Source organism: Triticum aestivum, chromosome 2B (genome assembly GCF_018294505.1).
Source record: "Triticum aestivum cultivar Chinese Spring chromosome 2B, IWGSC CS RefSeq v2.1, whole genome shotgun sequence".
NCBI lineage: Eukaryota > Viridiplantae > Streptophyta > Magnoliopsida > Poales > Poaceae > Triticum > Triticum aestivum.
In genome coordinates, this window is record NC_057798.1 from 562,202,398 (window position 1) to 562,224,916 (window position 22,519).

General features: G+C 43.7%; 2 protein-coding genes across 3 annotated transcripts; both read right to left on the reverse strand.

Moving 5' to 3' along the window:
• Window positions 1-289: 289 nt before the first annotated feature.
• On the reverse strand, window positions 290-1,820 carry LOC123041651 (uncharacterized protein At4g19900). Its single transcript, XM_044464236.1, has one exon. The coding sequence runs from the start codon at window positions 1,818-1,820 to the stop codon at window positions 402-404; it is 1,419 nt and encodes a 472-aa protein (XP_044320171.1). The 3' UTR covers window positions 290-401.
• A 1,762-nt stretch (window positions 1,821-3,582) lies between these two features.
• Window positions 3,583-12,624, reverse strand: LOC123046046 (RNA polymerase II C-terminal domain phosphatase-like 1). 2 transcript variants are annotated; one of them, XM_044469331.1, is made up of 17 exons: window positions 11,968-12,623; window positions 10,606-11,082; window positions 9,942-10,152; window positions 9,606-9,763; window positions 9,450-9,520; window positions 9,235-9,340; window positions 9,074-9,160; window positions 8,077-8,640; window positions 7,914-7,980; window positions 7,009-7,142; window positions 6,862-6,915; window positions 6,456-6,552; window positions 5,878-6,083; window positions 5,720-5,803; window positions 5,296-5,361; window positions 4,853-4,926; window positions 3,583-4,282 (listed from the first exon to the last, which is right to left on the reverse strand). In XM_044469331.1, the coding sequence occupies exons 1-17, from the start codon at window positions 12,247-12,249 to the stop codon at window positions 4,174-4,176; spliced, it is 2,847 nt and encodes a 948-aa protein (XP_044325266.1). In that variant the 5' UTR covers window positions 12,250-12,623; the 3' UTR covers window positions 3,583-4,173. The 2 variants fall into 2 exon arrangements, 1 of the variants encoding a protein (XP_044325266.1); XR_006421903.1 differs by lacking the exons at window positions 3,583-4,282; window positions 4,853-4,926 and having other exon boundaries at window positions 5,878-6,079; window positions 11,968-12,624.
• Window positions 12,625-22,519: the final 9,895 nt, after the last annotated feature.

A 22,519-nucleotide genomic window follows, 5' to 3' on the forward strand; every position in this document is an offset into this window, starting at 1 on the left:
ATCCTTGTATGCCTGCTGCACCAGGGAAGATAGTGGGGCTCTCTTCTGCGGAGAGGTTTCAGAAGAAGGAAGAAGGTGACTGAGGCTAGAGAATTTTCAGGTACGTGAGAAATAGCAAAACTGAATTTGCTCAGGATACAATACGGAGGGGTGAGGGCCGTCAAGTGGTATGTAGCAGTGGCGGTGAGGACGTACTTTGGCAGAGTAACCCTCCCAGTCATGTTTTCATTGAATATTCTCCCTGTTCTCAGGTGCAGCAAAATCACTGCTCTATACGTACTTCCTCTATATGTTATTTCTTGCCTGTAAGTAAGATGTACACTTTGTCAACCTAAGCACGACACACCCCAACCGAAGCCGACCTCTCATTTTCTTCTGCATGCAGTTCTAAGACTCTCCTGTCATGCAACGACGGAAGAATTGCAGAACAAGCAGCCGTCCGAAATCAACCTTCGGATCACGCTCCCCTCCTCCATTTCGATCCCTCTGCTCTCCCTGTTCCACAGATGGATGCCGAAGCTCCCACCTCTGATGTTGTCCACCTTGGCCTGCACCCACTTCTCCTCCTTCCTGTCCTTGGGCGCCATGAACAGCCCGCCGATCTTGTTCCAGTCCACGGGGTAGAACGCCCGCGGCGGCAGCACCGTGACGTCGAGCTCCGGCATCCGGCGCGTCACCCTCGACACCAGGTAGGGCCCGTTGTGTCCCCACTTGCTGCCGTCGAACGTGGCGGCGAACTCGGCGATGAACTCGCGCAGCAGCGGGTGGCCCCGGTCGAACGCCATCACGGCGTTGTTCAGCCGCATCCAGTCGCCGGTGGCCGCGTCCACGGCCTGCGCCCCGATGGCGTTGCGGAGGCCCGACAGGGGCCTGAGGACGACGACGTCGGCGTCGAGGTAGACGCCGCCGTACTTGTAGAGCAGCGCGAGGCGGAGGAGGTTGGAGAGGTTCTGCCCGAGCGGCACGCTCCCCGGGCTGACCTCCCCGCGCCGCACCGCGCCGAGCCACGACTCCGCCGGCGTGCCGCGCAGGAGGTGCACCAAGTCCGGCGACGCGGCGCGGACGCGGAAGCCGCGGTCGAGGAACGGCCGGAGCCTGTCGCTGCCGACCGGGGAGTCCATGGTGTCGGAGGCGATGAGGAGGCAGGCGTCGCGGTGCCACCGGAAGAGGGTCTCCAGGACGAGGGCCTCGCGGCTTCCGAACTTCTCGAGCGGGGACAGCCACGTCATGAAGAAGCGGTGCGCACACGGCCGCTGCGGTGACGGCGGCGCGAAGAGCTCGGCAGTGCGCGCCGCGAACTGCCGCGTCCGGGGAGCTTGCCTGATCAGGCGCTTGAAGAGGCCCTTGTTTCGCTTCGTGGAGGATTTCTTGCTGTTCTTCTTACTCTTAACCGGTGGAGTAGGTGCAAGAGGGGGAGGAGGCACCGGCGGCGGTGGCGAAGCCGAGACGTGAAACGCGAGCAGGGTCCTGTCCATGGAGACGTCAAGGCCAGCGGCGGCGGCGGCGGCAGCGCCGGTCGTTGTGGCATTTGCTGACCTCGAAGGTGACTGCGGCAGGAGAGGGCAGAGGAGGAGGCTGAAGGTGGTGTGCGATAGGAGGAAGACAAGGGAGAGGAGTAGGAGGAGGACGGGGAAGGAGAAGGAGAGGAGGAGCAACGGCAATGGCTTCCGAGGGGCCGGCGCCATGGTCGGAGTGGGAGGGAAGAAGAGCGAAGCAGCGTGGATTGCCGTAGGAGTAGTAGCCATGGCGTTCGTGCCTTGGTGCGCCCTTGCACCATGCGCATTGGCAAGTAACTGAAAAGATCGCGGTCTTTGTAACATGGGAAGGGGGGAGACGCCATCCGCATGACTGCATGATGAGTGCAGACAGGTTAAAATTAAGTACACTTGCTACTTTCACCAACTAATTCTCCCGATATTCTGATGTCAACTCTCAACCATAGTGCGTTTACTTGCCATGCATTAGGATCAAAATTTTAAATGGCGAACTATAGCATTTGAAGTGGCGTCACGGTAAAGTTACGTTTGTTTTGCGCTAAATAAATTTATTGCAAATAGCGCGGTATAGCGTGATTTAGCGCTAAATTTGGACCTCAATTTAGCACCACGCTAAGCTATGCCAAGCTTTGCATCTTATGGCTGGATGCCAGGCTTTGTTTTGCTATGGCTGGATGCCAGGTCCATTGACATATGTATGTATGTCAAATTGTCAAGTATACCTATATAGTATGTGATATTGATGCCTAATATTGTCTGCTTTGTTAAAATTTCTATATGATTTAAGCAAAAATGCTTAATAGAGCTTAGCTTCCCTATTTGTTTTTTATAGCTTCTGGCCGATCCGCCACTAAATGGCATAGCCCACTGTTTAAAACTTTAATTAGGAAATACTCCCTCCGTAAATTTTAATATAGTGACCTAAAAGATCTTATATTTCGATATAGTGGGAGTACTATATACAAGTGTGTGCACCCATTGCCCTTGTATGTTTACATCAATCTAGAGAAAGGACAACTCCAGTTGTGCAATTTGGATGCAACTTGCTTTATTTTGTTTAGTGATGGCTCAACGAGGACGAGCACGTGGTACTAATGTGGAATTTCAACTTGGATCATACGGTACACAATTGTTTAAAATACAATTAAGATGGGTGGCTAGTTTTTGCAAACCAAATTTACCATCATCACATCAATATAAATTATCATGAAAACATTTAATTTGTCATGCCTAAAAATCTGACATCATATTTTTAGCATTTTCCTTTTTTTACTATATGGCCGAGCGATAATTAATTAATTGTTTAAATGTAATGGCACTTGCCAACGACTTGTAATGAGATCGTATTCCACGTGATTCTTTCCCTAGGATATGATATCAATGAAAGATACCCCACTTTATAGTCCAGTGCGCTTGTTAGTAGATAAAATAAGCAAGTCAACGCTTTGGTAATGCAACTGTTCAATAATAGCCCTCGCAAAAAAAAAACGGTTCAATGATATGGGATTATATTCACCAAATAAACAGAGCACAGCACGGCGTGGGTACACTCCTCGCACCTCTGTTTTTTGTGTTTTTGTTTTTGTGTTTTTGTTGGTGGTGGCAGCAAGCTTCAAGGCACATTGTGAAATAAGAGTGGTAGTTAGCCCAAAGAAAAGGCGTGAATACGTGATACGATCATGGGGTAGAGCAAACAGCACCCCGCGTCGACAACTCATTTGATTGCAAATTTTTTAGGTAGCTTACCAAGCTGATCCCTTGGTGTCCACAACTCATTTGATCAGTAAAAGCTGCACACTGGTAAGCAAAATTACATTTGGGAGAACCATGGTATGCATACCAAGGCAAAATCACAGTTGGATCTGACATCAAGATCCTTGGTATGCGTAGTCCTTTGACTCAACCAAGCTAACTTTATAGAGGAATGTTGTTAATAGTATTGCATGGCCAATCCAACAGGCTGCCTCACCGCCTCCTAGAACAGATCCCGGTGTCGTTCATTTCAGGATGGGGGTCCAATACCGGCGCACGTGTATCATGGCCCCCAAAATCCACTCTCACACTACTATAATTTCGACAGTCAATATAACTTCACCCTGCCTCAGCTGCAAGAGCCTGAAAAACAGCACCCACCGGTAGAAGCAAATCTCGTACTAATAAAGTTACAGAAGTGAAACACTGCACCGTAAAATTGAATGAGAAAAAAAAAATGCTCCGCCTCCAAGTCTATACACTACACTGAAAAAAATGGAGAACCCTGCCAACTCGAGTTCAACCCTTTCCATTGGAGGAGCAACGAAGTGGTATGTGGTAACTGATATGCAACAAGAAAAACTCTCTTAACCAGTTGCACTGCCATCCTTGCTCTAAGATCCACTGTCAGCTGGGGAATCGCAGGTAACAGATCCGACGGAAGTCATATGACAGCATAGCGGGCTCACTTGGGCAACAGATTGCAACAACTCCGTGCAAGCCGCGCCTGCTGAGGGTTAGCTCAGAAATGACAGTGGGGCAAGAAGGGGAACTCAGAAACCGAAAACAAGACATACGGGCGTGTACAATTATTTCCTGCCTTCACAGCCATCTCGCTCAAACTTGCAATTACGGAACTTCTTCGGGGGTCGCAGATTGCAATGAATTTCCGATGAATCGTGTCCACGGAATTCAGACACAACAATCAGGGAACACGACTGTCATTCCTAGAGTATCTGCCAGAAGGAATCCTTTGTACCATTGGCTGGAAATCTGGCTTGTAGCGCTTATTATTATAATTGGATGCAAATGACCTGTGGAAAGAGCAAAAACTATTCTGGTCATAACTCAGCTCACCCTCATCCACTACCTAAACTGAGGAACGTAAGCATAAAACTGACTATAATGCTAGAACAGCACAGCATGTGTCGCATAGCTCAGTACAGAGGCAATATATTGAACTCTCAACTTCCTTCAAGCTAAATATAATTAAACAAGCATCATTTCCACTAGCCTGGAATCTACGGAATGAAACTTCCTCCAAACACTTGTATCAAGGGTTTACAATCTGAAGTCAGAGGGATGGTCACTTCTATTTCTTTAATTATCTAACTTAACATCAAACAAGTGAGCCTCATTGTGTAAGCTGCTTATTTCTGTCTAAGCAGTGTGGGGTTCCTATATTATGTGCCAGATGTGCTGTAACCTGATATCATGTTCTGCTTCTATGAAAAGGCAGAAGGTATCTCTTGTTCGAATAAAAACCTAGTACTATGGCAAAACGTCCGAGATACCTCATTTCAAAAGAAATTTCTCGGATCACACCAATAACGAGTGCTAAATGTTACAGATCTACAGCAAACAAGAGACTAGCGAACAATCACCTTGGAGATCCAGGCCGTTTCTGTGGACGTTGACCAAGCATGTATCTCAGAGTCCTGAGAGCCCCATCAGCAGCCTACAACACAATATGATGTAAACAACGGGTTCGGAAACACTGCAAATTAACTGTTATAATCCTATAAAAACTCTTTGTCCAACAAATATCCATTCGGACCTTATAGTTCACTGAATCAAAAGAAGACAACAAGTGTACCCTTAAAATTTGAAGTAATGGTTTTAGAAACCTTAGGAAACCAATCAGACATTGCATCCAGAAAAGATGGTAATGAAGGCTGTGAAGAGAAAGGGCCCTCCCTATTTTGCTCAATGTAAGATAAAAATAGAAACCATGCAAGCACCACTGAGTTTATTTGTTGATTCCAGAACTCAAAGAAGAACGAAGTAAAGAAATAAAATAAATATTTCTCATGTGTAAGCTCACAACCTGCTCCTTAGCTTCCTCCCATGTTACTCCAACTCCTTTTCCCAGGATTTGCCCGCCTATTTCAATCTGAAAAAGCCGAAGACAAACGATAAGAAGGTAGATTGAAAGCATGGATCTAAAACCTACTGAAAGTTAGTCCTAATGAAGTTTTATAGCTAACCCATCAGACCAAAATGTTTTTAAGGGAGAGCATCCACCAATGACGAGTTAACAACAACGTATAACAAATGTTATACTACTACCGTATAGTAATAAACAACACCATGTTACACTATCAGAAAAAGGCGTACAGCTAGATCTCAGACATCTTGTGCTAGCTTTTGAAGTTAATGGAAGCTAGCTTTTGTTAAGTACCCTTAAGTGTATATAGTGTTCCATGTATCAGGTAAAGCTTAATGAGTATTTATGGAGATGAAGTACTAACCTGAGCATGAACTTCTTCCCTTCTCAAACTATCTAATGGAGATGGCTGAGCTTGGAAAACTAAGTTATAACCCTCAGCTGTACACTGCAACAAATCAAAAGATATATCTGAGTTGAAGGGCACACTTGTTCAAAAGTTGAATTAAAGCAGCTACTTACAAGCTCCTTAAGAGCAGCAACAGAACCAGCAGATTTTGTTGAGTTATCAACTCTCTCGTGCATATATCTAGACCCATCCGACGTGCTTGCAACTGGTACTATATTATCTCCATCAATCCCTCTATATTTGAATGAGTTTGGATTGCTACTAAAACCATCATCCATCGGAACTGTCATCTTATCTGGATCAAATGACAGAAATCTATCTGCAGATAAATTTCATCGATCAAAACCAAGAATTAAATTTAACGAATATAATACAATATTATATATGCTGGATAGAAATAACTACGTGCGCATAGATCAGACCGTCAGAAACAATAGAAATTGAGAAATTATGGACATGCAAAACAAATAGAGAAACGTTTCAATGGCTTCAGATGATTAATAGTTAAAAAGGCCACGAGTGTCAGAAATCAGGGCGACAATTTATTTCCAAAATTCTGAGACATTGATAATATGTCAGAAGTCAGCTACTAAAAAAAGCCCCCTTAAACAACTGATTGTCAACCACCTATTTGCATATTTGTCATTTTTCATCCGGAGTCAAGAGACTAGGGAGTACAGCATAAACTCACCTGCCAGATTTCTTAATGATATATTAGCAGCTTGTCGTTGAGCTTCTTTCCTTGTTCTTCCCATTCCTTCACCTACTTTTTCTCCAACAATCCAAATCTGAAAGATCAACACAGAAAATAAGGGATATAGAAATGTGACGTGCTAGTGTGCAAACGGCAAGCAGACTGGAATAATGAGCATGCAGCACAATACTTAAATAGTAGGCAAAAGTTAATGTTAAATAGTGCCTATCCTGTAACTAATGTTATCAAGATTACATCCTGACATCCATAGTAACTTCTATACAATTTCCAATAGAAAGAAAATGACATCCATAGAAAGAAAAATGTCATCATCCATTGGCAGGGTGGTTTATTAACAAAATGACGGTATTGACATTTTCATTCAGCATAAGTTGTACTTTACCTGAATGGAGAATCGCAACTCTGTAGTATCACATAAAGTTGACCTGTACTCCACCTAGAAACAAGTGAAGAAATACACCAGATAGGCAGATGTATAAGCTAATACTTACAGATGACAATGATATCTGATCTGTAGCATCAAAACTACCTTAAATCCACACTTCGCTGCAATCTCCTCCAATACAGCACCAGATGTCTCTGTGTATTGTACAAATTGACGTCCTGACTCCATTTGGCTGCTTCTGTTACCTGGATGAAAACGCTGGGTTGCCATATCCTCGCCTTCACATTGCAGATACAATTTCAGATACTATAGAGTAAAGCACAATCAAATAATTTAAGAGGGGCGTTCATGAAATTGCAAGCTTTTCAAATAATTTATACTCCCTCCGTAAACTAATATAAGAGTGTTTCGATTACTATTTTAGTGATCTAAACGCTCTTATATTAGTTTACAGAGGGAGTACTTTTTATTTGATCAGCTCTATGATAAGCCCCAGAATTAGCACCCAACGACCATGTATATAGGCTCACCAAACGGGTAAAAGGTGATCAGTATTATTCTCTTTGTTAACTGGAAGGAAATACACACCGATGGGTTTACATATACTGGAGTATTGGACCATGAAAAGGCGCACAAATATTTAATTACTTGGCAAAAAGTAACATCTTAGTTCAACATCTAACCACAAAAGACTACGCCAAATGAACAGTTGGAAAATAAGACATGAGAAACGCAGTTAGATATGTTCGTTTTAGATGACAGTAAATACAACTCTATAGGGATAGTACAAGATAAGAGACTATAACATTATATCCTAAATAGCTTAAGCTTCTAAGTTCGGTGGGGACAAAAGGACAATACATTATCCTATGCAGCTGCCATTGTTCAAAATATCGGCCAATAAATGAGTTAGCAGGCCGATCACCTATAATCCCCTACTTGTCAGCCGACCAAGCAGTAACCAGTTAACAATTTCCTGAACATTGGCAGCTGCTAACCTGAATGAACATCAGAAACATCAAAGATAAAAGGCATAGAGCAAAACATACCAGAAAATGATCTATATGTTGTAGGTGCCTGGTTCTGAAGCATTTGACGATCCTCACTGTGAGGTAGCTGAATAAATCAAGCATTTGTCACCAAATCGTCTAAAATCACCTCATTAACGAACAAAGATAAACTAAAGTTTGATCAACATAGATGACCACTCACCTGAGAAGAATATCTCTGGTTCTGATGGTTTAATCTATCGGAAAATATAGGATTATCATGAGCAGGGAAGTATGGCTGATGTGGTGGTTGACTTTTATCACTATGTACAGCATCAGATTCTAGATGAAAGTCCGTTGAAGTCCTATTTAAGTTTCTTGGGTCCATTTCATCCTCTACAGGAAACCAATTTCCCTGAGATTGCACTGGAGGAACTGAGGCTTGTACAGAAGGTTCTGCAGCAAAGGGTGGTGTGGGATCTCTTGTGTCTTGGCCATGCTGTAATATCAGAAGCCTTCTCCTTGTGTCAGGATCTAACTCAGACTCGGGAACCTCACCCTCTTCCCTAGCTGGAGAACCTTGCAAAGGATCCACCATACCAGATTGAGCATCAGGCCAGCTGACTGAAGGAGGCTGAGGACCTTGATCGTTATTCAAAGGCACCATGCCCGGTGGTGGTGCTAACGGAATAGATGAAGATGTAGCAAATTGCTGGTTAGCAGCTACTGGTATCACGTCAACATTTGTTGTCACTGGATCTGCAGCTTGCACACTGCAAACTGCTTCCTGAAAAATAATTTAGATACACATAACTAGGAGAGATCATTAAAAACCCATTAAAAAGGTAATAGCTACTAAGAAATGTGAAGATATTGGCCTCCGTTACATTGACATTTTTGTTACAACACCATAAGACATAGACAAAGGTTTAGCATTGCCAGTTAATTGTTTCAACAAAATAAACAAAGGTCAAAGCTAATAAACAATGGTTAGTTAGTTGTTTCAACAAAATAAAGAAAGGTCAAAGCTAATAAACAACAAACCCTCTCATTCACTTTAAGTAAAAAAGAACTCCTGCATATAGCTAATTTAGCGGTTACTATTGCTGGAACATTCATATATACTTGTGGATAATGACCACCGTGTTTCTTGGATATCACTTGTTTCACAGTTCATCTTTTTATACCGAACATTCAGAACAAGGAAGGGAAGGGCAAACCTTCATTCTCCTCTCAACCTCTGCATCTGCCATACCATCAAAAGCCATCTGATCTTTGTTCACATTCAAACTTGCTGCATTCTCATCCTAACAAGAAAAAATCACTGTTTCTCAGTAGTTAAAAGGAGTAAATCTGAAGCATCCATCTTCACAAAGTTTACCTCTGGAATCAAATAATTTCCAACATCAGGAGAAGACGGGACATGATTTAATTCATCGTCAAAATGAACTTCACTGATCGACGGTAGAAGACCCTCATCGAATTCCCTGTCAATTGAATAGTAACATTCTGCATCAGCAAACAATTCAACATTGTTTTCTGTGTATGTAACAGGAAACAAGTTTCTGTGGTACCATATAGCCAAGATGTTCTTACTTGAAGAAGCTACCCCTAACATTGCATGCAACATTTCTGGCAACGCAAAGAACTGGAATAGGGAAGTTCGCCTGTGCAAGTTAAAGACAGGATGACCTCTGTAAACAATACTGTAAGATAATCATATGCTGGAATACAATACAAAATAGACATTACCTCTGCTTGCGGAGCGTAATACGGAGAGAAGGCAGGAACAACATGAACTCGACATTGGTCCTTCTCCTCCCAAACTTTCAAACGGTCATCAATCACTAGGGCCATACCAGGGTGGCAAGATCCATCATGGAATACATTTAGCAATGACTTTTTAGAGCCTGGATGAGTAAATTTAGCATTAACCTCAAAAGGATGGAAAATCCCACGATATTATATGCATGAACATGGAAATTCCTTGTAAGGAGATTCACTCATTGACAAACTTGATTAAAAGATTATATGAACAAACTATGCATGTCTTGTAGTTGCAATAACTGGAAGCATACTAATACGTACCAGATTTGACACAGACAAGCCTGTGAGGAAGTTGAACAGAGTTTATCAGTCTAGAATCAGGATCAAGCAACCTCCACATTTCCAAGGCATAGTCCCTCTCAGCCATTGTGCACACATACACCTCGAAACGTTTCCGACCTCTTGCAATCAAGTAGCTCCGAAGATCATCCCAAGCAGGCCTTAACCGCACCAGAACACTGGTGTCTCTTATCTAACAGAAAAAGGTAAGGAAAATAAACTGCACAGTCTAACAACAAGCAAACATGGTTGAACCAAAACCCAAGATAAGCAAAACAAAGATCAGCGGGCCCAAGAATAAAGGACACTTGGTCATCCACAACATCAAATGCATGCAACTTGCCATGAATGCTGTGGTTAAGACATCATTTAATTTGATTCAAGCTCTGCACTGTGTAATGCAAGAACAAACTGAAAATGCTGTAACCAAATTGATTGCCATTTTTTTTCAGAAAAAGAAACATGCAACTTGCGAAATCTACAAGATACATTGAATGAATTATGGCAGTAAACTTCAACTGAACACATTATACAAAATATTATAGTGGTATGTTCAGAACATGTTAAAAATGACCTAATAAAAATACAGAGATGACATGCTTTTTTGGCTACATATGCTTCCACAGAAAAGTCATGAACTACGTACCGATGGATTTATACGTGTCAATATAATACTTTTCTCTTGTAGCCTGATAACAGGACGTATCATAGGTTGATGATTATCAGCTAAAGGTGGAACAACCTCAGATTGTACTTTATACACTTTCCCACCATCAGTAACTTGATCACCATCTATATACTGCTTTAGCATAGACCTGTCCTCTTGGTACCTCTTGATCTCTGCCAACATACCACTAATACGCTGTGGATCAATCTCTTTACTCAATTTTCTCTGGAGTGCATCAATTCTGTCTTCAAAAGACCGTGTGGTATTGGCAACAATTAGTGTTTCATCAAGGTCAAACACAATACCAAGGCATCGAAGATTCAACATACTCAAGCAAGAATTATACAAGCCTAATGGTACTTTATAGCCCCAAAAACATGCGTGGTTGGGCAAGCTACTCTTGGGTTTCATTGCAACTAAATGGATTTCTTCTGCTCCAAGTGGAAAAACTGCTGTCTGCAAACACGGAGAATCGATAGGAAGGAGATAAGATAAACAGAACAACTGTTTAATTAGGAAATAAAGAGGAAATAAAGTAAAAACACACCCAAGTACAAGGAGAATAGCAGGGTATTTAGCACATCTCTGTACAAAGATGCCTAACAAAAAAAAGAAATAAAAGGCGAAGTACAGGATATTTTGTTACAGACTTTGAGGCATGGATTGGCTCAAAACTATTTATACCAAAATCTTAAAACAGGAATATTCATAGCAATGCGATGATCAAAGTTACTACTACTAAAATTTATGATATGATGAACTACAAGGGCAAACGATGTAACTTAATATAGTTGTACTCTCACAAAAATTAAGTCCCAGTCACTAGCCAGCGGATGAATTCCAGGCACATTAGTGTGCTACACCCCAAAGCTGTTAAGCAACACTTCGCTCATTCCTCAAATATTTCTGTCGGTACATGGAGTTCCGCAGTTCAGAGTTCACATACAATTGCAGTGATGAACCGCTGAGAACAAGTAATGCTAAGTCCAAAGTCCATAACAGTTGTATGCCTTGAGAAGCAACAGTTTGCATTCAAGAGTCTGAGAATATGATTGATTTGTTTATGAAATATGAACACTGCTCTAGAAACCTTAGTCATTCAGCAATACCAGGCCAGGTTAAATATATTTCTAGTCTTTAAAATTATTCATGCCCAAGTTATATAGTACTCATTAATGCAGTAAATGTTTCAGGGGAAGCTTTTCACAGGGTACTTGGTGTGCTAAACTGCTAATCAATACTCCTTGTTCGGGTGAACTTGTCCATGTAAGGTTAGAAAAGGTTTTACTTCTACTCATTTGTTCTGTGGCTTGTGATGGTTGGGAATGATTCATGTAGTACCTTATTGTCTCTGAGGCAAGCGGTGTGCATGGCAACAAGCGACGACGGGGGCTCGTCGTCAGCGGTTGCTGGGCTTGGCCTCGACTCCATTACGAAGCAGAGGGCGCCGGAGGACACAGTGTGCAGCACGGCGAGCGGCAGGCACCGCTCGCTGGGCGGGGAGAGGCGGTCCACCCGGATCTCCCGCACCCACGGCGCCGCCGCCACGTTCGTCTCCCCCTTGGGCCACAGCTCCACCTCCCCGATGGAGATGTGCCCGAAATACACCATCGATTTGATCATTGTCCTCGGCACCAACAGAACAGATCACACGAATCGAATCCGAACTCAGTCCGAGTCAGTGTGCCTTCCACACGCGCGCGCGCGCACTGGTCTGATAGACCCTGCACGCTGGTGGATCTGTTCTTATCGCGCCGTCCAAAAACAGAGGAAATTAGAAGAGGGCAGAGGAGGGAGAATCGCGGCGGTCTTATGGTGCTTGTGTGCTTCAAATCGCGTTCGACTTCGCGTTCTTGGCCGATTCCGGCCGGGTTTGGTGGGGAGCCGGTGCAAATCCGCGGCAATGGCGGCGGCGGACGAGCTCGGGGGTGGGCTCAGTGGGCGGGCGGTTGGGTCGGGGAAACCCTAGCGTTTGATCGGGCTGGAGGATGGGGAAGACGACCAGCGAGGCCACGTGTATTTAGAGAGGCGGGGAGGTAGGAAGATATTCCAGTTTCTCTGTTGTTTTCAAACATGATATTTATTTTAGGACACAGCTAGCCAGCACCAGTTGGCTGGTTAGTGCCCCCGAGCACACATCCTAAAAAAGCAAATATCTGTCCACGCCGTTTTAAAAAAGGAAAGGTTGTCCCATGTGGCTGTCAACGGCCACCCCACCACATGGTTCCATCATGTTATAATGCCTTTCTGCAATCATATGGAGCACACAAGTTAGAAAATGCATCACATGCACTTAATTCATTTAGAAAAAACTTGAAAAAAGCTATAACTTTTAAACTGAGCGTCAAAATTAAGTTTCGTTTTTACCGTTTTGTTTCTTGCAATGAGCTCTTCGAAACAAGACCTCGTATGGGTATGTTTCGCCAAACTATTTTTTTCAAGCAACTTTGATGCTATCTAGGGCTACTTTGGTGCTACAGGAAGCAATTTTGCAGTAGACTGCCCATCACAATTACATATCCACTGCAAGCACTCGAAAGTTGACTACTAGTGATACAAAAATACTTTGGTGCTATATGAGGAAACATTGATGCTACACGAAGCAACTTTGCAGAAGATTACCTATCACGGTTACATATCTACCCCTAAGCACTTCTAAGTTGGCTACCATTACTACAGGAAGCAACTTGATAGGACAACTTTGATGTTGCCTAATACTCCCTCCGTCCGAAAACACTTGTCATCAAAATGGATAAAAAGAGATGTATCTAGATGTATTTTAGTGCTAGATACATCTCTTTTTATCCATTTTGATGACAAGTGTTTCCGGACGGAGGGAGTATCACATATAAAGTTGCCTATCATGGATGTCTATCAACTCAAAATGTATTCCCCTAAGTTGAACAATATGACTTCCATGCCTAACGCCGTTTCAAAGTTGCATACATCATCTCTAAAGTTGGCTAACATTATCCTAATTTGCCTACAGGTACTTTCTAGTACCATAAGAAACTTCGCTTTAGAGGTAGACAAAACTTATAGACTAGTTGTTTGAAGTGGAAACTTTCCGCTAACTTTGCCTGCAATACTACAAAGTTAGACAACTTTAAAATGACATTAGGCAACTTTGCCACGAAGTACTTTCCTTGAACATTATCCTAACTTGCCTACAAGTACTTTCTAGTACTATAAGGCAACTTTTCCCTAACATTATCCATGTATCAAAATAATAGGTGTTGATTATGTTACAACCAAAATGGTTTGCATATTTAGGTGGACCAAATGAAAAGCTATTTCCGCGTATCAAATTAGTGGATAACAAAATATCTACAAAACTTAGGTGATTTAGGCAAGTACTGTCTATATGTAGGCAACTTATCCTATTGAAAAATGAGGACTAGGCAGTAGCCTAGTGGCAAGGGTGCAGTGGCACTTCCGCAATCTCATCCAGGTGGGCTCCTTCTATAAAAATATGTCCCGGGTGCTAGTGCCCATGGATCTCATTTTTTTATCCTATTGAAAATAGCAACTTTTGGGCAAATTAAATTAATTTGTTGCTAAAAATATCTTTGGGCAACTCGTGTCAACTCTATAGTAACTAACTATCATGTGTTGGGAAAGTTTTGGGCAAAATAAAACCCAACACTCTCGGGAGTGGATCTCTAGGCAACTAGCGCCAACATCTCCAGCAACTAACTGTCAAGCGCTGGCCAAATTTTGGACACTTACGGCTCAAAACGTTGACGATGCCATCCCCTGCACCCCCACGCCGCAAAACCACCCCCGTAAACAAAGTCGTTGATTCTTCCAAAAACCCGGGGCTGCGCACAACCATTTTCAACCTCCCTATCCTGCCTCTAACACATAGTCATAGATTTGAGTATAAAAACACATGCTTAGGGGGGCGATTTTGAGATACTTACTGGTGATTTGCAGCCCAATTTCTCGATCACTAGCAACAAAGTTTTTCCGGATCTAGCTCCTCCCTGCTAGGTGGTCGCAACGCATAAATGGCAGCGTCCTCTTGGCTCTCGCTCCTGCTTCGCTTGCTGGTTGCCGGCACTCCAAGACCTCTCTCCTCCAACCGCTTGCTGGTTGCCACAAATCATATGCCAAATTATTAGGCAAGTTAGGGCAGGTTACTGTAGAATCATTGACTTAGAAGGAAGCAAAATCATCAATTATAAAAACTACTCAATTCTCAGGCAACAAGTAGTGTAACTACTACAACACTCATCAGACAGAAATCAAATCACCAACCTAAACATGCAGATCATGCGCAAAGTTCTTAGTCATTCCAGTCTGCAGGAAGATCCTCTATACGCATTATTTCCAATGAACACCCGAACACCAACACAACTTCACCATCCTAGTACCAAGAAGCAAAAAAAATTATATTAACAAGTTTTCTGTGCATCTATTTTCAGTTTTTCACACACAAGAAAACATCCCTCTGATGTTGCTAAATCAACTTCTGTGTGAAAAATATACAACTCACAACTCATACAAAAAAATCAAGCAAGAAGGAGGACCAATTCATGTGCAACACGGCGCCGTGTTTGTCGGGGAGGTGCCATGCTTCTCATGCGGCTGTATTCTACAAAAGCGCACCTGCTGGCCATTGCATATTTGCATTGCCCCCCACACTCACATGGCAACAATTCAGAGTTGACACAGGGGAAATACACAACCTTGGACTCATTGAAAACAACCAATGAATATCAGGATAGAGTGAAGAGCTACGAATTTAAATGGGCAAACTGGACATGCATGATAAACCTGAGTTCCCAACAAGGAACCAGGCAGGGGACATGCCGACAAACTCTATCAGATATATGCAGTCTCAGGTAATGATGATGATACTTGTATTTAAACATACAGATGGATTATGTTCACCGGAAGAGCTAGGCCAGGGGCAAAAAGCAAGTGTTCATGTGATGTAGGCAATTTGCATATAAGTTTCAGGCAACTCCCTTTATTTTCTAGAACAAAAAATGCTAACAGCTAGCTACTGGGAGGCAGAAAAAACTAGTTAGAAACTACTGGGGATGTGTGAAATATACCTGGAAGTGGCTGGCATAGCTTCTTGGTTGCAAAGAGGAAAAACAAAAAGCAAGTCCTGCTGGGATGTAGGCAAAATGCATAAGTTTTGAGGCAACTCCTCTTTTTTGCTGAAACAAAAAAATAGATAGCTCCTGGAAGTGGATATTGAAGCTTCTTGCTTGGCCGTGTGCACAAAACCTCGAAAATGTTGCTTTGACAAGAATTTAGTGAGGCCTTGCAAACAAAACAAACCATTTGTTTAGGCAAGAATATCTACAAAAGCATATTTATGAAACTTAGGTGATTACAGTGGCGTTTTGAACAAAAAAAATGTGGATCTATATTGTGTGGAACATCAAGTTGTTCTGTGCTTCCCTGGCAAATGCATCAGTGGTTGAAGGCAAGTTGTACTCTGATCTAAGCAAATTGCATAATATATCCTGGCAACTCCAGGTTTTGATTAGAAAAAGGATTGAAAGGTAGCAACTCGTACTAGGTTTGCAGGCAATTTTCATAGGTTCTGCAGCCAACTCATTAGTTTGCTAGCCTAAGAAAAATAAATAGTGGAAGTCAGGAGCAACTACTACTTTGTTTGTAGGAAATTTGCCTACAAGTTTTAGGCAAACCTATATTGTATGGAAATCAAGTTGTGTTGTATCCCCTGGACAAAGGCTTTAGTTGTTGCAAGCAAGTTGTGCTATGATATAAGCAAATTGCATACTATCCAGGCAAACCAGGTTTTGTTTAGAAAAAAGATTAAAAGGTAGCACCCCATACTGGGTTTGTAGACAATTTCCATAGATTCTGCAGTCAACTCATTAGCTTGCTTGCCAAAGAAAATAAAATAGTGCATACAAACTGCCTATCGATCCATTGAGCAAGTCCAATAGCAGAAATGAGGCAACTACTTATCAAAACGTCATGCAAGTTTGAGCAAGTCCAATATTAGTAATGAGTCCAATAGCTCGATGCAAATCTTGATTTTTTTTCTGCTTTATTATATGCTCTAATCACTTGGACACAAAAAAGCAAATATCTATCGAGTTTTTATACACGACACATGTTCTTTTTAATGGACACTGTTCAAAAAATCATCCGTTCAACGATTTATCGCTACTCGGGGGATGACCGATATGATTAATTGCAGGAGGTCATCCTGAATGCCCTTTTTGCCTGTCCCGTATATTTGTTTCTCCTGCATATAAAAGAAAAAATAAAACACAATGATGTCAATGCCCTTATGAACCGATTACTAATCAAAGACTACAACTACCTATGCATAGTCATATTCTCTCATGATGTGTGTTAAGTTAATCTAACATAAGAGGTATGTGAAGTACACATATCATACTAAAAAAATGGACCTAAAAAATAGCAGTGAATATATTTCAGTTGTGACTGTATATTGTGCCTAGTACTGTAACAAACTCACACACCATATCTGGCAAAAACCTCTAACAAATGAGGTAAAAGGCAGAACCATATCAGGCGAACTAAGAATCGAAGTGTTGAACAAAACAAAATGGATTGTCCATTAACTGAATTTCCCTCCATTGCTATACTCAGTAACAGAACAAATGTTCAAAAGCAAAAATCTGAACATATCAAACAACTAACTAAACATATCAGGCAAAATGAAGAATCGATTGTCCACTAAACTGAAACTATTTCCCTCTAATAAATTACTTCCCTCTGGATTTGCATAGTTCAAACAGTGCTATTCTAACTAGAACAAAATCACGCACTCACATTTGGTAGGCAACACCTGAACCCATACCGGGCAAGTCATTAACAAAACTAGAGGGAAAAAAAGCATGACTCTGAAACTCAAATCTACAACACCCACCTCACTGGATCTATCGCCATCGTACCCACCCCCACACCATGGTAGCCGAAAAAGCCTTCAACCCTACCCTCAGCCAGTAGACAAACCTTGCGCACCGAATGCCCCATGTCGTCAAGCGCGCAACTCCCTAATCCATCCCCAGAATAACACGTGCTTCATCCATCCACCATGTGTGTGCCGATTTAGCCACGAAAAAGTGAATCAAGACCCGATGTGCTTACCAAGGATTGCTTGCCCTCTGCGCGACTCCGCCGATGCGCCAACAGCACGGCGGCCGTTCCTCCTGTGTCGCGCCTCGGCTAGTGCTTCCCTTCCGCCGCGACCTGCTCCTCTCGCCGCACAACCTTGGCTATCCTCCACTTCTGCTACTTCGGAAACGCCACACGCCCCTGGTCGTTGCACGCCCCCGGTCGCCGTACACCCCTCTTGCCGCTGCATGCGGTGAATCGGTCCACCTCCGGCGGAAATCAGCCGCGGATTCGCAGAACACGATGATGCCTCGCCTGATTTGGGGGATTGGGGATGGGAGACACCAACTGCCGAGGAGCGGCCGACTCGTTTCGAAGTGCGACCCGTAATGGGAGGGGTGGAGGCGACGAGGAGAAGTGGTGGGCCCCGGAACCGCCGCTTGCACCCAACGGGCTTGAGGCCGACCAGGCGAAGCCTGAACCCAGCTCGCGATCCGACCGCATGGCACCTGATGCCCGCGATCGAGATCGGACGGCGCAGAGAGGTGTGTGCTCGCGGCTGCAAACGAGCCAGCGCCCACTTTTTAGGATTTAGGTTTATTTTATTACTTATACCTCTTTTTTATAACACATTACCATCCAAGTCATACACGAGCATGCACTCATTCTTATAACATACGCACGCACACCTCCGAGAGACTGAGCCGGCATAGCATCTTGAGATTTTACGAAGTCACCACAGACGTCTCGTAGTCGACGGAAACATCTCCTCCAACTAAATGAATATCGCCGTAAGCATGAAATAAATCCAGAAATAATGCGAGCACCAAAGTCTAGTACTTGAACTCTACTGGACTGAAGATGTCACTGTCTTCCTAACCATCCAACCACTAGTTGGTTCGCTACTTGTATCGCTCTTGATTCTCCCTTGGCATAATCTGTCGCCCGTAGTGAGCAATCTCCAAATCATTCAAATTATGTGATTATACTCATTCCGAGCAGTTGTTTACACTTCTTTTCATGCTATAGGTACATCACTGAGCACTACATCATTGCAGTCCAACTGGATTTGCTGGTGTTTTAGAGCATTCACAAAGCTAAGCGTTTATGTAGACACCTTAAATTTAAAATAAATACCAAAAGTTTGAAAATGCATTGTAAGTGATATCGCTGTCAATGCTAGATGCTAACATAAGCGTAAACTCCAAAACCGACAGCTACTACGCTTTGTGTGGTAATAAAAAAAACCTAAACGTTGGACTCCTTTTGTGCCGATGCCAACCTGGCTCCAAGATTTTTTTATCCTAGAGCCTCGCGTTGGACATGCCCTTAGCGCTCTATTAAGGAGATGTTTGACACAAAACCAAAAGCACTAAAAGGGTGCTTATTTGGCTTCTAACTAAAAATTAAAAGGTCAAAGCTTAGCATTATGATCGTTACAGTTTTATTGCTACTGCTTTCTTCATGACTTATACATGTTCCTCTGACTATGAGATTATGCAACTCCCGAATACCGGAGGAACACCTTGTGTGCTATCAAACGTCACAACGTAACTGGGTGATTATAAAGATGCTCTACAGGTGTCTCCGAAGGTGTTTGTTGGGTTGGCATAGATCAAGATTAGGATTTGTCACTCCGTGTATCGGAGACGTGTCTCTGGGCCCTCTCGGTAATGCTCATCACTATAAGCCTTGCAAGCAATGTGACTAATGAGTTGGTTATGGGGTGAAGCATTACAGAACGAGTAAAGAGACTTGATGGTAACGAGATTGAACTAGGTATGATGATACCGATGATCGAATCTCGGGCAAGTAACATACCGACGACAAAGGGAACAGCGTATGTTGTTGCGCGGTTTGACCGATAAAGATCTTCGTAGAATATGTGGGAACCAATATGAGCATCCAGGTTCCGCTATTGGTTATTGATCGGAGATGTATCTCGATCATGTCTACATAGTTCTCGAACTCATAGGGTCCGCACGCTTAACGTTCGATGACGATTTATATTAGGAGTTAAGTGTTTTTGATGACCGAAGTTTTTTCGTAGTTCCGGATGAGATCACGGACATGACGAGGAGTCTTGAAATGGTCGAGACATAAAGATTGATATATTGGAAGGTTATGTTCGGACACCGGAAAGGTTTCGGAAAGGTTCAGACATTTTTCGGAGTACCGGGAGGTTACCGGAACCCCCCCGGGAAATTAATGGGCCTTCATGGGCCTTAGTGAAAGATAGGAGGCGGCGACCAGTGGAGGCGCCCCCCAGCCCAAACTGAATTGGACTAGGGGTGGGGGGCGCGGCCCCCCTTTCCTCCTTCACCTCCACCACTTTCCCTCTTCTCCTATTCCGGAAAGGAAAGGGGAATCCTACTAGGACTAGGGAGTCCTAGTAGGACTCCCACACTTGGCGCGCCCCCTAGGCCAGCCGCCTCCTCCCCTCCTCCTTTATATACGGGGGCGGGGGCACCCCAAAGACACACCAAGATTTCTCTTAGCCGCGTGCGGTGCCCCCCTCCACAGTTTACTCCCCCCGGTCATAGTGTCATAGTGCTTAGGCAAAGCCCTGCGTGGATCACATCATCAACACCGTCACTACGCTGTCATGCTGACAAAACTCTCCCTCGACCCTCTATTGGATCAAGAGGTCGAGGGACGTCATCGAGCTGAACGTGTGCTGAACACGGAGGTGCCATACTTTCGGTACTTGGATCGCTTGGATCGTGAAGACGTTCGACTACATCAATTGTGTTAACTAACGCTTCCGCTTTTGGTCTATGAGGGTACGCGGACACACTCTCCCCCTCTCGTTGCTATGCATCTCTTAGATAGATCTTGCGTGATCATAGGAAAAAAAATTAAATTGCATGCGCACAGGTGGCTGGCGGCTGGCTGTTTCTCCAACTTTAGTTGAATCGAGTTTGACTATGGCTGGTCCTTGTTGAAGGTTAAAACATCACACTTGACGAAAAATCGTTGTGGTTTTGATGCGTAGGTAAGAACGGTTCTTGCTAGAAGCCCGTAGCAGCCACGTAAAACTTGCAACAACAAAGTAGAGTACGCCTAACTTCTTTTTGTAGGGCTTGTTGTGATGTGATATGGTCAAGCATTGATGTGATATAAATTGTTGTATGAGATGATCATGTTTTGTAACAGAGTTATCGGCAATTGATAGGAGCCATGTGGTTGTCGCTTTATTGTATGAAATGCAATCGCCATGTAAATTGCTTTACTTTATCACTAAGCGGTAGTGATAGTCGTAGTAGCAATAGTTGGCGAGACGGCAACGATACTACGATGGAGATCAAGGTGTCAAGCCGGTGACGATGGAGATCATGATGGTGCTTTGGAGATGGAGATCCAAGGCACAAGATGATGATGGCCATATCATGTCACATATTTTGATTGCATGTGATGTTTATCTTTTATGCATCTTATTTTGCTTAGTACGGCGGTAGCATTATAAGATGATCCCTCGTAAAATTTCAAGGTATAAGTGTTCTCCTTGAGTATGCATCGTTGCTACAATTCGTCGTGCCGAGACACCACGTGATGATCGGGTGTGATAAGCTCTACGTTCACATACTCCGGGTGCAAGCCAGTTTTGCACGTGCAGAATACTCGGGTTAAACTTGACGAGCCTAGCATATGCAGATATGGCCTCGGAATACTGAGACCGAAATGTCGAACGTGAGTCATATAGTAGATATGATCAACATAGAGATGTTCACCATTGAAAACTACTCCATCTCACGTGATGATTGGACATGGTTTAGTTGATTTGGATCACGTGATAATTTAGTTGACTAGAGGGATATCTATCTAAGTGGTTGTTCTTTAGTAATATGATTAATTGATCTTTAATTTATCATGAACTTAGTCCTAATAGTTTTTTTGCATATCTATGTTGTTGTAGATCAATGGCCCATGCTACCCACTTGTCACACCCTAGCTAGTCATGCATTAGAGTGTTGCATCATGTTTACCCTTTCATCAGAAACTTGAAATGGGGATGACAGAACCCCCAGTTCCCCCTGAAACCAACTAGGGTTACTAAAAATAATCTTCAATGAACCTGAAATGCCCTTCTAAAATGCCCATCATTTTTGTCTTGGTTCAGAACCTCTGCCAAAAGTGGTGCACATTTTCCTAGGCCATCCTAGGGTTTTTGGATTAAATCATAAATATTTGAATTTGGGCATTTAAAATTATATAAAATATTTAAATGCTCAAATAACTCCAAACTAAAATGTTTCATGTTGGAAATAATCCAACTATGGACCAGGAGTAGTTTGGTGATTTTTGGTGTTGTCTAGGTATTTTATTAAATTCAACAAAGTTGCAGAAGTATTAAAAAAACAGAAAACAGAAGAAAATGGAAAACCCTTACCTGTCGCCCAGCACCGGCCCACCTGCCGGCCCAGCCCAGCACCGCGCCAGCGAGCTGCTTGCGGCCAGGCAGGCAGGCAGGTGCTCGACGGCGAGCACAGCATGGGTGCCACGCACCTGCTCGCCGCCTCGCCGCCTCCCTCGCCCGGCTAACGCCGTGGATCGGCCTCCCTCTCTCCCCCGAACCCCCCAGACACCCCCTCTCCTCTCCAGCTCCTCCCCCTCGCACGCCCCAGCCATGGCCGACGCCATCGCCGCCACCCCCTCGCCGTAGCCACGCCCTCCGTCCACCCCACGCCGTGCCACCGTGTCCAGGAGCTCCGCCGCCGTCCACTTCATCGAGCTAGCCGAGCCCCGTGTGCTCGTGCGGCCCGAGACCACCGCACCGACCTCGCCCGAGCTCACCGTCGCCGGAGATCCCCTTCAA

Excerpts from the sequence above, each read along its gene's own strand:
- LOC123046046 (XM_044469331.1), bottom strand. The coding sequence starts at position 12,249 with ATGATCAAATCGATGGTGTATTTCGGGCACATCTCCATCGGGGAGGTG. Across the intron at positions 6,916-7,008 it reads CAGCGAAGTGTGGATTTAAG|GTGGAGTACAGGTCAACTTT; the intron begins GTAGTTTTGATG and ends ACTTGTTTCTAG. Across the intron at positions 6,553-6,861 it reads AGTTGCGATTCTCCATTCAG|ATTTGGATTGTTGGAGAAAA; the intron begins GTAAAGTACAAC and ends TTGATCTTTCAG.
- LOC123041651 (XM_044464236.1), bottom strand. The coding sequence starts at position 1,820 with ATGTTACAAAGACCGCGATCTTTTCAGTTACTTGCCAATGCGCATGGT.